Genomic DNA, 13,537 nt, shown 5'->3' with positions numbered 1-13,537 from the left:
TCTCCACCTATCCTCTCCTCTATCCCTCTTCTATCCGCCTCCCACTCTCTCCCTATTTATTTCAAAACCCCCTTCCCCTCCCCCTTTTCTGATGAAGGGTCTAGGCCCGAAACGTCAGCCTCTCTGCTCCTATGATGCTGCTTGGCCTGCTGTGTTCATCCAGCCCTGCACCTTGTTGTCTCGGATTCTCCAGCATCTGCAGTTCCTACTATCTCTAAAGAAAAACCCATTTCACTTTGAGAATGATGTTATAAACTCTCATCATTAATTAATGTCTGTTTACTTGTCATCTGTCTCCTACATGAATATGAAATACCACTACATTCTTAAGGTTAAATTTTGACCTGTGTGAATATCAGAAACTCTTAACACATTTAAATTCCCATTTATATTATTTTTCAAAACAGAGTTGTCACCATTTCACAAGCTCAGATTAATAATCTTTGTTTCAAATTTGCAATGGAATTTATAGGATGGAAATAATAGCTAGTTTCTAAAACAAATTAAGCTACATTTTTGTGTTGAAGTTCAGGCTCAGTTGGGGGGCTTTATTATTTTTAAAGGTCTCGAGGGAGACAGGGAAGTCTTTCAATTCAGCAAAATGGGTGGTGTGTCTGAACCCCACTGCTTTGTGGATGGGTTCCCACCTCGCTGACAACTGAAGCCTTTAAGTCATCAATTAATGACCATTCAATAACCTCCTCTCGATGGCAAGATACACAATACACACGAGGAAAAACTACCTGACTGGTAGAGGTCTTCCCATGGGGGCATCAGGAGGGTGTGGAAGAGGACCCTGTTCAAAGGAACTAAGTGCCTGATCAAGATGGGAGGGTGATTCATTGACAGTCATTGTGACCCTCTTTTCATGACCTCCCCGCTGCAAAACCCCACCTGCTGTGGTTTACCTGTGCCCCACCCCTCCCCCACCAAGCTCACTGTTCAATCTGGAACATCTGGTAAATCTCACTCCAGCTGCAGCGCCCCCCCCACCGACTGACACAGCTGTTCACAGGAGCTGCCCACCTCCAACTGGCCAGCAGCTCTCAGCAGATGCCATTTCCACCCGTGGGGTCCCACCATTGGCTGCTTAAGCGAGAAGCAGTTAACCAGTGAGACATTCTGGAGGAGGCAATGTGTGCTTCTTGCTAAATGAAGAAACCACAGAATTGCTGATGCTGGAAATCAAAGAAAGACAGAAATTGCTGGAAAACCCCAGCAGGCCTGGCAATATTTGTATAATCGGTGGAGAAAAAGCAGAGTTAAGGTTTTGGGTCAATTCTGAAGAAGGGTCATAACACCCAAAACGTTAACTCTGATTTGTCTCCACTGGTGCTGCTAGACCTCCTTCTTGGTTTATTCGGTTGGAGTGCGTACGTGTTGGGGGCGCGTGTGTTTCTTGCTGGCTGACCAGCAGGCAAAACCTCCCCACTGCCACCATAAAATCCAATGCTTTGTAAATGGGAACGCTGAGCAATACTTTATCAGGCAAAACACCAGACCCGAAATGTTGACTCTGCTTTCTTTCCACAGATGCACCTAGACCTGCTGAGTTTCTCCAATTTCTGTTTTGTTACTGCTTCAGATTTGTTCTACTGTGCACCTACTGCAGTCATCAGGTGTAAAGTGAACATGGTTCTATTTCCAGCAGATTCACAATTCTGTTAGGTAGGTACATGTGCACACAATGGTGAGAACTCGCTATACATAAAATGGTGAGATGTCACTTACAGGTGATAAGAGATGTCATAGAATCCCTACAATGTGGAAGCAGGCCATTTGGCCCATCGAGTCCACACTGACCCTCTGAACAGCAGCCGACCCAGACCCACCCACCTACCCTATCCCTATAACCCTGCATTTTCCATGGCCAATCCACCTAACCTGCACATCTTTGGACTGTGGCAGGAAACCGGAGCACCCAGAGGAGACCCTTGCAGAGACGGAGAATTTGCAAACTCCACGCAGTCACTCGAAGGTGAAATTGGGTTCCAGGCACTGAGAGGCAGCAGTGCTAACCACTGAACCACCCCATTTATACAAGACAGAAAAAGGTGTAACTAAACATGTGCATAAACATGCTTTGGATACACACAAATACAAGCACAAGCACAAGCACATGCACATGTGTAAGCAAACATATACCCATTCTCAGCTGAATAAGCAAATGGGATCAATGAACAGAGTCAGAAACAGTTTGCAAAGGTAAGCAATGTACACATAGCCAGCCAGCAAAATACACACTATGCCAGTCTGATAAAGCTGCAGAATGATCTGGGGTATGATTAGCTATAATTTCTTATTCAATGCTGAATACTGATGCAGCCATTTTAAAGTGGATCTCAGATTTGTGTCTGAGAGTTACCTGTAATTGGTCCATCATCTTCATCAAATTCAATCTTCACTCCTTTTCCATTGGCTGTACTGACTCCACATCCACCACCACGGCAAAGTGACACTGGGACCACGCCATAAACATAAGCCAACATGATGGGAACTCCAATTCCTTAAAAGCAAGGCAGATCTAACCTTAATAATGACTTGTTGAGAAACAAGGAACAGCTAGCTCCCAATGTTCCATCCTGCTGAAATGTGCATTGACAACTGTAACCAATTACAGCAGAGCTGATTTTACTTGTTAATTATTTGTGTTAAAAATACTAATATACTGCAGATGCCTAAATAATATTTGTATTAGAGGAAGATGTTGATAATATTCATAATACATCTTCAAAACTTAATTGACCAGCTGACGCATCCAACTGTAATGTTCTTTAGGGTAAGGCAGAGTCATGGCTTACAATTATTATGGTACTTCTTTAAAAAGATGTAAGAATTAGAAACCACAGACTGCAGGAATTGAATTTCTACTAAAGCCAAGTAAGTTAGTTTATGAAATTTTAGAGCTTTATATCTACTTCAAATGAAAATGACAAGAGTCAGCTGATTCAGCCCAGACTCACATTAGGACAATTCCTTTAGCGAGAGCAACAGATGGTACCTTGAGAACTTCATGCCAAAGGGAAAGTTACCCACTTTTTGACTGCCTAATGGATCATGATCAAAAGACTCACCTGAAGAAGCTTGCCAGTAAAGATGGTCTTGGCAAAGGGTCTGTCTTGTTTTTGAAAAATGTCTTTTTGTTAGTTAAGCCAAGGTGAGATTTAATTGTGTCTACTTTATGCACAGCAATACAGAATAATAAAGCAGGTTAACAATTTGTTTCTGTCTTTGTCTCAGATTCAGACCAGAGATCCACAATGGATTGTGACTAACAGCGATATGGCAGGTTTGTGCCCCTTACTTCTCTCAGTGCAACGGTGGCTTTCACCACCAATATCAGCAAAAACATTTGACGGAAGACAATGAGATTCCTCAAGAGGGTGAAGAGATCCTTATTGTCAAAATAAGAACACTTAAGTTTGGATACACCCAAGTGAAACCAAGAGGTTCATTATATGATCGTTGTTTGAGCTGATGGTTCATAATTCAGTCAAGGAGTCCTGTATATGCAACTGGAGTATCAGACAATAAAACAAAAAAATCTTGGAAAAACATAATTCTTGCACCTCCAACTTGAAAACTGAGCCAATTAAACTATTTTAACAGAAGGTTAGTTATTCAGTAGATATTTTATGTTTGTTGTGAGATCCAGTCTCAGCCACAAATTCAGAGCTTACCTACACTGACTGCTGCTATCACAGGAGAAGCAATAACAGATAGGGTAACTGCACCAGTAATTGCCAGATTCCTTTTGTGCTTTGAAGTCTTCTTTCCTTTGTAGCGACTGTGAATCTAAATAACAAAAGCCAGAATTAGTTAAGATATTTACCAATTCAAAAAACCTTCAAAACAGAACAGGAACATTGTTTTTTTAAATCTCTTTGCATTCTGCATATGCCAACTTTCTCCAAACTGAAATAATGCTCCTGAAATCGACAGGTTTACGTGAAACTGCACAAGTTACAAATTACAAGTAGTGGTATATATCTAATGTACCTTCATGTTTGGTGTTTGTTTTAAATTTTCTTTACAGTGAGTGGTAAAGAACTTATTTCCTTTTGTTCATTGCAAAGCAGCTAGTGCAACCGTTTCAAGTAAAATTGAAATACGGGTAGAGATAAAGCCACCATTGTCCTAGGAGGCTACAGGGCTGCTCCCTCGAATAGAGAGGGAGAGTTTAACCTACATGTTGTCACACCTCAGGAGAGGAGAGACGTTGAGAAAGAGAATCCTTTATAGTAATTTCAGCCACTGTGGAAATTGAACCCATGCTGCTAACGGTAGTTTAACATTATAAGCCAGCTGTCCAGCCAAATAAGCTAACCCAGAGTAAATCAATGCTCCAATGCCATTCAGCTACTGGAAATAAGAGTTTAGTTTCCAAAACTATTTACCTAAATTAAAATGCTAAGATAATTTTAATTCAAAACCAATTTGATCAATCACTAGTCTGCAACTTAACTCAGCCAGAATTACATTCTTAGGATTGGGTTGGACAAATTGTACAATATTTAAAAATAGAAACAACCATTTAATCCAACCTTTCAGCCCATCTTTCTACAGCTCCTTCACTCACATACACATTGAGTTTCCTTTTGAAAGCATCAAAGCCAGTTGCCTCAGCTAATTGGCTCAAGCATTTCCTATGATACTGAGTTCTGCTTTCTAATCATTCAGAGTAAAAGACATTTTGCTTTAGAAGTAAATCTGGTACTTAGTTTTTAAGTAACTTTTCCAACCGGTGAGGCTGCTTTTATCGATTTTATTTGCATCTCTAGATCCTTTTGCTATTCTATACAACTCAATTTCTTACGTTCTACGAGTGTTATGCAGCAAACATGTTACCCATTAGCCCTTCGCAATGCATGTATATAGGGAAGCTCAGCCATTAAATTAAAGACAGAGATTGTTGTTACTAATGACATCAAGGAATATGGGGATAGCACAGGAATATGTTGAGGTACAAGATAAACCATGATCTGGAATAAAAGAGCAGATTTGAGGGGCTGAATGGCTTACTCTGATATTTCTATGCAAGAACTGGAGTAAGTACAATTAGGATGGACCAGCACTTGAGGATTTTGATGATGTTAAATACCTGTATTTAACAAGAACAATGGCTAGTTTGTGACAAAACCAGAAAGCGCTGGAGAAACTCAACAAGCCAGGCAGCACCCGTAGGAAGAAAAACTGAGTCCAGGTTTTGAGTCCAATGACCCTTTGTCAAAGCGGTTGTCTGGGACGTTGCAGGAGAATGACCTGCATTTTTACACCAACAAAACAAAAATGCATTTTCAGGTATGAAGATGGGAAGAATCCCATAGTAACTTCATAGGCAGTAATCACTCAAAGTAAACATTTTATTTACAGGCTTACCGGCATTAAAATAACACTCAGAAAATGACCATAGTAAACCATGTCTCCAAACAATCTAATAAATAGTTGAAGAATGCAAATTAGCATTCAGATCCATGAGAAGAAATATAACAAATTTTAATCTCCGGTCCAACTTCACAATTTACTGCATGCCTGTTGTTTTGATTTTGAAGACAAGCTGTGATCATGTTAAATGCTGGAGCAGACTCGAAGGGCTGAAATGTCAACCTTACACCTATTGCTTATATTATCACAGTGAGATGTTAGAGAATGTTACTGCATTAAAAAAAACACGTTGTTACAAACAAAAGGACGGATATACTTTATTATTTTTCCTTACCTTCCGACCAACATAAACCGGGATGCCAATAATCATGGCTGGCACGGCAATTCCAGCGATGAGAGAAATGCCTACTGGAGCACCGATCAACGTGCCAAGCTGCCAGAGAATTTTCTTCTTCTTGCTCCATGGCTTCTTCCCCCAGAAGGTACAGCCAGAGGGGCTGGAGATGGCAACAGAAGAAAAGATTTTTTTTTCCCAAAGATAAAAACATCAAGGCAGAGGGATTCATGAGATTTGTCCAGATGCCAACGTGTCACTGAACAATAATTAAGAATGCACACAGAGTCAGGGAGTCATACAGCACTGAAACAGACCCTTTGGTCCAACTTGTCCATGCAGACCAAGTTTACCAAACTAAACCAGTCCCATCTTCCTGCATTTGGCCCATATCCCTCTAAACCTTTCCCATTCATGTCTTTTCGTCTATTTGGTTCCATGTGAAACAGGTTTATCCCTCACAGCTAGATGGCGATATTGCTGTAGCTGGAAGACTGTGCGAACCATGACCGGTGATGAATTTGCAATTTAAATATGTCTAAACCGGCAACAAACATTTGTGGTAAAAGCAAAGTACTGCAGATGCTGGAAATCTGAAACAGAAGAGAGAAAATTCTGGAAATACTTAGGTCAGCATGTGCAGAGGGAGAAACAGAGTATTTCAGGTCTATGACCTTTTGTCAGAATGTGCATTTTGTATTGCCCATCAGAAGGTGAGAGTTTAGGTTATGCGTAAACACAATAGAAAAGCTACTGAGTTATTTTACAACAAATGAATTTCTACTAATTAAAAAAAAATATAATTCAGCAGGAATGTAAAATGATATTGGAAATCACCTCCTAAGCTTTAGTGAGGGGAAACAAAGCTTTCATGTTATGTGGAGTTATATTACAGCTACTGTACATTGCTAGGCAAGAGAGACTTGGGAGAAAAGGGTTTTTAAAAAATTGGACTGATGTTTGCAGCATTCCATTAAACATTTGCTACCAGTAGAGTGCAGACATCAGTGTGTGATACTCATGCCAAAATGGAATAAAAATGATGTGAAGATTTTGTCACCTTCCCAATTGCGTTTTTGCCTTGGAATTTGGCTACTCCAGAGATATCAAACTTTTCTCCAAGCAGTGGCTTACAGGTTTCTACAGTTCCAATGGCAATATCTACACATGAATATTAACAGTTTATTTAAATAGGCGATTGCACAGAAACTGAATTCCGGAAATAGTGAGAGATCAGGAACATGGTTTTCCTCCAAAATCCATGAACAGAGTTCTTTTGCAACTTGCTGGAAGGTAGAAGCCAGACCATAGGATAAAGGGAACTCCATCAGATTAGCGGGGTGTGATATATGATGTCTCTCAGGAATTGGTACTGGACTACACACTTAATTATTTGGATGAAGAAATCCAAGAGTTGCTTATCCAAATTCACAGAAGGAGTCAAACCAAGAGACACAGTAAGTTGGGCAAATGGGACCAGAAAGCTACAATGGAATAGATTAAAAGAATGGATTCAGTAATTGGAAAAAAGAAGTGGCAGATGAACTTCAACATACAGGAGCACATTATCATTCTTGGATTTTAAGTGGATGATTAAGAGGAATAATGTCTAAATGAAAGAAACTAGGTGTTGTGGAAGATTAAAAGGATTTGCATGTTGACATACACAAATCATTAAATAATCATAGTATACAGGTATAAACTGTAATCAAATAAGCCTATATATGATGTTGACCTTTACCTCAAAGAGCTGCAATACAAGGTGGTGAAAGTCATGCTTCAGTTATACAGAGCTTTGGTCAGACCTCATCTGGAGTAGTGGACACTTTTCTTTGCATTACTTTATGTGAAACGCATCAGAAAGTATAACAGTTTCACTCACCAACTTGTTAAATGAGCATTTTAATATATCATTGCTTATTTTTGGATAAATGTGTCCTTGCAAGCAAAGTTTTTTTGGAAAAATCTAATTAAAAAAAAGTGATTGCTTCTCTCCCTCCTATGTTGCAGTCCAAGAACACAACTTCTAAACATTACAACATGCTGTCTCTTACCTAAGATAATGGAGGTCAGAAATCTCCTTCATGCAAAGCCAGCAGAACTCACAGCCACAAACAGCACATGTCATGTGATTACAGCTTCCATCGTTCATTTTAATGATGTAAGCCCCACATCGCGGGCATGGCTTGATATCATCTGCTAATGAGAAAGAAGTGGATGATTTGGCTTTGAAGAGCTGACTTATTCCGTAGAGAATAAAAGGGCACGCTACCTACGATACCTACCTGGATACAGCTAATAAAAAAAAAAATCAAGCTATTTCAAGATACCGCGCATTACTAAAATACATTTAAACATTAATTTTACCTCAATCAGCTAATAATAAACATTTGAAGTTGACACGAAGTAGTAAGTAGAATAACATTTCATTTATCAACAGTGAAATCCGTGCATCTTGATCAGTACAAACCCATGACAAATATGGGAAGTAGGCAGTGCATTGTTGGATATTGGCTATTTGGCACTGTAAGCCCTGTATGAACTGTGACTGTGTAGACACTGACCACATACCATTGCCTGGTTCCTGGCCATAGCTCAGGCCTGACGTTTGTTTTGTACGAATCCGAAGACTTTGTGCCCTCTGTTGACGAGCATTGTCACAGGTCTGATTTGGGTGCCAGAGCTGTTTGCAGTGATAGCAAAACTCTGTGCCACAGCCATCTCTCCCACAGGTGATCTTTGGACAGCTTGCACATCCATAGGCAATCACAGCATACCTGGAAAGCGCAATAATTTAGTTCATTGAAACTTTAGATAACAAATCAGCATAACTCCTTATTTTATATCACTGTTCTTTAATTTTAGTTTTCGAATTCTTCAGCAATTTTATCTGAATGACATATTTGAATCCAAATGGAAGGAAAAAAAGAAATTTAAAGATTTTATTTTTTTTTTTAAAGAAACGAATGTGGATCACCAACACCACTCCCCCCCCCAACAATCAGAGTGAGCAGTTGGAGCTATAAAAGTCCTATTCAATAACTAGCATAGCCAACATAGATAACACTCTCCTAGATAAATTTTCTTCTGTAAACTATGTCCTGCCCTTCATATTGATGGCCTGGTCAAGGTCAAGAATTCACCGTGGAAGGATACCAACTCATATCCTGTGGTACAACATAGTGCACCCAAACTGCAACATAAAGCTGGCACACAACCTCTTGTGCCACAATGTAGTGACCCTACTTATGGGCCAGGAGGCCTGTATTCAAGTCCCACCTGGTCGAGGGGTGTGTCGTAACAAATGTGAACAAATTGATTAAAAAGATGTCAAAATGCAGACTGTATAGCACCATTAGCAAAATGTATTCTATCATTACCAAACTGCTGGTGGTGAGAATTGGAAAGTTCTCGTTGGTTCTAACAATAGCAAAGGTGCTGGAGCAAAGTAGTGACAATCATTCCCCCGTCCAGTGATAACTGGGAAGTGCTTCCATTGCTAACAATCCAGCACCATCACCCTGATCTACATCACCACAACTGACTGAAATAAATTACTGCATTGGGATTTCTGGCGAGTTCACGGGATTTTATTGGACTACAAACAAAAAAACAAACAGAATAAACATTTCATTCTTCCTTAATTACAACAGCAACTGCATTTCAAATGCACTTCATTAGTTGTGAAACACTTTGGTGACATCTTAAGAGGATGGAGGATGCTGTATAAATCCAAGTTCTGTCCTCTCATTATATACTGTATCAACACATCCGCACAAGGAAATAATCATCAAATCATCTCAATTAAAAATTAAAATATTGCCAGTTGTAATCTTATAAATAATCACAAAAAAGACACATTAAGCTAGTATTACATTGAAAACCACCGAGGATATCACCATTCACAGCCATAAAGTAATAAATAGGACAGTAACTTGTGGCGTCTATAACATGTAGCTAAATCTGAATTCAGGAAGCTCTGGTCCAATTCTCCTCGTTCCTCTGCAGGTGGTGCCCCATCAGTACCTTGTCAATACAGTCTGTGTTAAAATACACAGAGGGCATGAAGGTGCTGTACTTATCCAATAAACATGACAGAAAATATTAGGGTTTGTCCATTCAGAGTAATTGAACTTTAAAACAACGTAAGAAATCTTAACTACTGCAAAATAACTCTCTGATGTGAGAAAGTTTATGCAATTTGGTTTTGGAGATTTTTAAAAAACATTGTTTCTCCTCTCTCTCTGTGAATCCCATCTTTCTTTCCTTCTCTTTTGCGTACTTTACATGATTTTACAATTAAATATTCTAATTTATGTCTCCTGATTTAAAACGTACATCTCATGTGAGGATCCTTCAATCTGATTGGTTGAGGAGAAACATTATTGCATGCCTACTCACACATGCCACAAATTCCACAAGGAGAGTTGTGAACTGAAATGGATTTCCAAACACCCCAAGCTGCCTTTCAAACCTGCAAAAAAAAAAAATCTGTGGGCAACTGTAACGACAATGAATGGCTTAGTAGTATTCTTTCACTGCCACCTGCAAAATTCAGGTCAAAGCCTTTGGGTATTGAAGCAGCAAATGAAGTCCAGTTGATCACAAGTTAAACACAGGAAAAGGTGGTCATTTGTTCCATTCAGAAAGACTCCAGTATACCCATTTTACAACATTCACCTGCTTTTGAGATTATTGAAGGATCTTCATCTTTGCAGTCCTACTCCATCTGGAAGCTCATTCCACTTTCTGAACATTGTTAATCACTGTGTACCTCCAGCGCATCATTTCCTGCAACTAGCTCTGCACTTCTCTCCCAGTTTTCAGAGTTTAGGATTAAATTGCATTCTAATCTATATTTCCACACCACTTACTATTCTGCACTTTTCTACAGATAAGGCAATGAAAGGTTTTGTAATTAATTTATTAATACGTACATTTATCCTACACTTATTGTATTCAGTCCTCTCTACCTGTTACCAAGTTTCAAAACTGCTTGGATTCTGGTCTCTGGTCATCCTGTCTTGTACTTGGGCCGGAATGACCATAACTAATACATTTCCTTTGAAATAAAGCCAATGGACAGATTAAATAGAATACTAACTCCAAAATGTCTAACATGTGCTCTCATGTAAAAAAGGTACAGTGGCTACAGTTTTACCAGACCATAGGGCTGCTCTTTCATTAGAGAGAGACAACTGGTGGTGGTTTAATCTGAGGGTCTGGAAAGGTTGATAAGCGTCCTTCGTGGCAATCTCACCCAATGCAGAAGTTGAACCCACGCTGTTGGCATCACTCTGCATTGCAAACCAACTGTCCAGCCAACTGAGCTAACCAAACCCCAATGGTTTAAGGTGAAGTAGGAGCTTACTTCAACAACTGCAGCATCATATTCTAGACCTGTCCAACCAAATTAAAAATCTTAAAAAGGACATACAGTAATCAAAAGATCAAATCCTGTGATAAAATGTGACTGTAGGTGGGATGGGATCCAAGCAGAGATGATTCAGCTGCTGCATCAACACAATACTTGGGAAAAAAAATCGTTTTATGGTCTTGGCATTTTTGTATCCATGTGAAGTTGCCTTCAGAAAAAAAAAGGTCAATTTTGGCTCATACCTCACTTCAGATTTATTATGTTTTGATTTTTAACACTTGTATAGAATGCTCAACAATTAGTACACACCTACTTTGAGTTGCTTTTAAAACTAAGCAAAATTATTGGACAATTCTATACCAGTTCCAACCAGCAAGATAAATGAAAATAATTTACTGTTTGACACCAGAAAAGACAAGAAGGACAATGCCCTCTTAATACAGTGGAATCATTTTGCACAATTTCTAAAGGGCTACTTTGTTTCTCTCATTTCAATATAGTTAAATTTTCTGAAGATAAAATAACACATTAAGCCAGATGTTGCTGGGCAAATAATAAATGTATGCAACAATTTATAGTCAAACCAGTCAACAGATTCAGGAGATTAAGAGACTCGCCAAGGGTTGTAGATCTCTAGATTTCACTGGTTAATTTGTGCCTTGTTTTTCTTGCCCTCAGTCGCTGTTATTTTCAAGAACCTTCTGGATTTGCAGTGATTATCCATTAAATATGCTGCAGAAAGTTAGTAGTAAAGTTTTGTTTTATAACTGTTAAGTTATTACCAGTTGGCCACATTGGCAGAAAGGGAATAATTTTAATTGTTTAATCTCACTATTGTATATCATAAATTGTTCTTAGAGCTTACAAATGTTAAATTTTTTCTTAACTTTTTTTCTTTTCCTTTGTGTTTCTTTCCTCTTTTCATTCTAACTTTTTAATTAAGTCATTCACAGGCCGTGAATGGGTGGCACAGCGGCACAGTGGTTAGCACTTTCACCTCACAGCACCAGGGATCTGGGTTCGATTCCGGCCTTGGGTGACACAGTGTCAAGTTTGCACGTTCTCCCAGTGTCAACTTGGGTTTCTGCCGGGTGCTCCGGTGTCCTCCCACAGTCCAAAGTTGTGCAATTAGATAGATTGGCCATGTTAAATTGTTCCGAAGTGTCCAAGGATGTACAGGATAGGTGGATTAGTCATGGTAAATGTTGGTTGGTGCAGACTCAATGGGCTGAATAGACCCTTTTTGCATTTTAGGGATTCTACATGGATTTCTATAGCCAGACCAGTATTTATTGCTCATCTCTAATTGTCCGGTTAACAGTCAACCACATTGCTGTGGGTCTGGAGTCACATCTAGGCTGGGTAAGAATGGCAGATTTCCTTCTCTTTCCATCCACCCCACCCCCCAAATGGGTTCTGAAGAAGACTCATTACCGCATTTGAAACATTAACACATTATCTGCTTCCCTCTGCACAGATATTGACAGGCCTGCTGAGTTACTCCAGCATTCTCTGCTTGTTTTGTAAAAGCACCTGATACGTTTCCCCACTAGCTCCCCACCTGGTAGGCCGAGCCACAGTCATAGAGACATAAAGCACGGAGACAGACCCTTCAGTCCAACTAGTCCATGCCGAACATAATCCATAGGAAACTTATCCGACCTGTCTGCTCCTGGCCCATATCCCTCCAAACCTTTCCATGTACTTTATGTTAAATTCCTGCCAACGTTTCAGGGTAGAAATGCTTTCCTTCCCACAGATGCTGCTTAGGTCTGCTGAATATTGCTAACATTTTGTGTTCTTTACATGGGTCAACTTAAATTCAACTTCTATTGATCTAAGTGTTGTCCTTTCCAACAGTGACCTTGTCTGTGCCAAATTGGAGAATATGGTGCACTCCAGACACTGCCAAATGCTTCTCCTTCATACCAACCTGATTAAAACTGCAGCAGAAAACTCATAGGTGGAGTGTTTACGTGCACTGAAATGCTGTGAAATAAACTAATTTGTAAATGCAAAAGCAATCTGCCCAATCTGAAGTCAACTTCGCAGATCATCCAACCAAACTTTTTGGCCTCAAATCAAGTTAGAAGTGGGATTTGCCACCAACACTGCAACTGAATGTTACTTCAGTATGAACAGAAATTATTGGACAAATAAACTCAAAACAAAAAATGCCCGCCTAACATCACGACTTACAAAACAATAATGGAATTGCTGACCAACCACAGCAAATGATCTCCACCAGTCTACCCACAACAGACAGAACCAGGGAATGAGGAAAACTCCAACAATAGGAAGCTTTGACAGTCAAAAGTCCAAAGTCACTTTGTCCTGCATAGTACACGTATGATAAGTCATGTCTCAAATTGCTCAGATTACATCTCAAATTATTATTTTGGCAGAAATCTAACCTGCATTTGAAATAATCAATAGCGTCT

General features: G+C 39.5%; 1 protein-coding gene across 1 annotated transcript in view; it reads right to left on the bottom strand.

Annotated features, from left to right (window-relative positions):
• Nucleotides 1-10,075, bottom strand: part of rnf19b (ring finger protein 19B) — a 15,245-nt gene extending 5,170 nt beyond the window's left edge. The window contains exons 1-6 of the mRNA XM_048612927.1: nucleotides 10,058-10,075; nucleotides 8,291-8,496; nucleotides 7,774-7,915; nucleotides 5,720-5,882; nucleotides 3,681-3,795; nucleotides 2,366-2,506 (exon numbers count right to left, since the gene is read on the bottom strand). Of these exons, the coding sequence (XP_048468884.1) occupies nucleotides 2,366-2,506; nucleotides 3,681-3,795; nucleotides 5,720-5,882; nucleotides 7,774-7,915; nucleotides 8,291-8,496; nucleotides 10,058-10,059 (769 nt within the window). The 5' untranslated portion in view covers nucleotides 10,060-10,075. The remainder of the gene's footprint in view (nucleotides 1-2,365; nucleotides 2,507-3,680; nucleotides 3,796-5,719; nucleotides 5,883-7,773; nucleotides 7,916-8,290; nucleotides 8,497-10,057) is intronic.
• Nucleotides 10,076-13,537: the final 3,462 nt, after the last annotated feature.

Source organism: Rhincodon typus, chromosome 27 (genome assembly GCF_021869965.1).
Source record: "Rhincodon typus isolate 14 chromosome 27, sRhiTyp1.1, whole genome shotgun sequence".
In the NCBI taxonomy this organism is placed as follows: Eukaryota; Metazoa; Chordata; class Chondrichthyes; order Orectolobiformes; family Rhincodontidae; genus Rhincodon; species Rhincodon typus.
The sequence above is the reverse complement of the archived record's forward strand: the minus strand, read 5'-3'. Positions and strand labels throughout refer to the sequence as shown.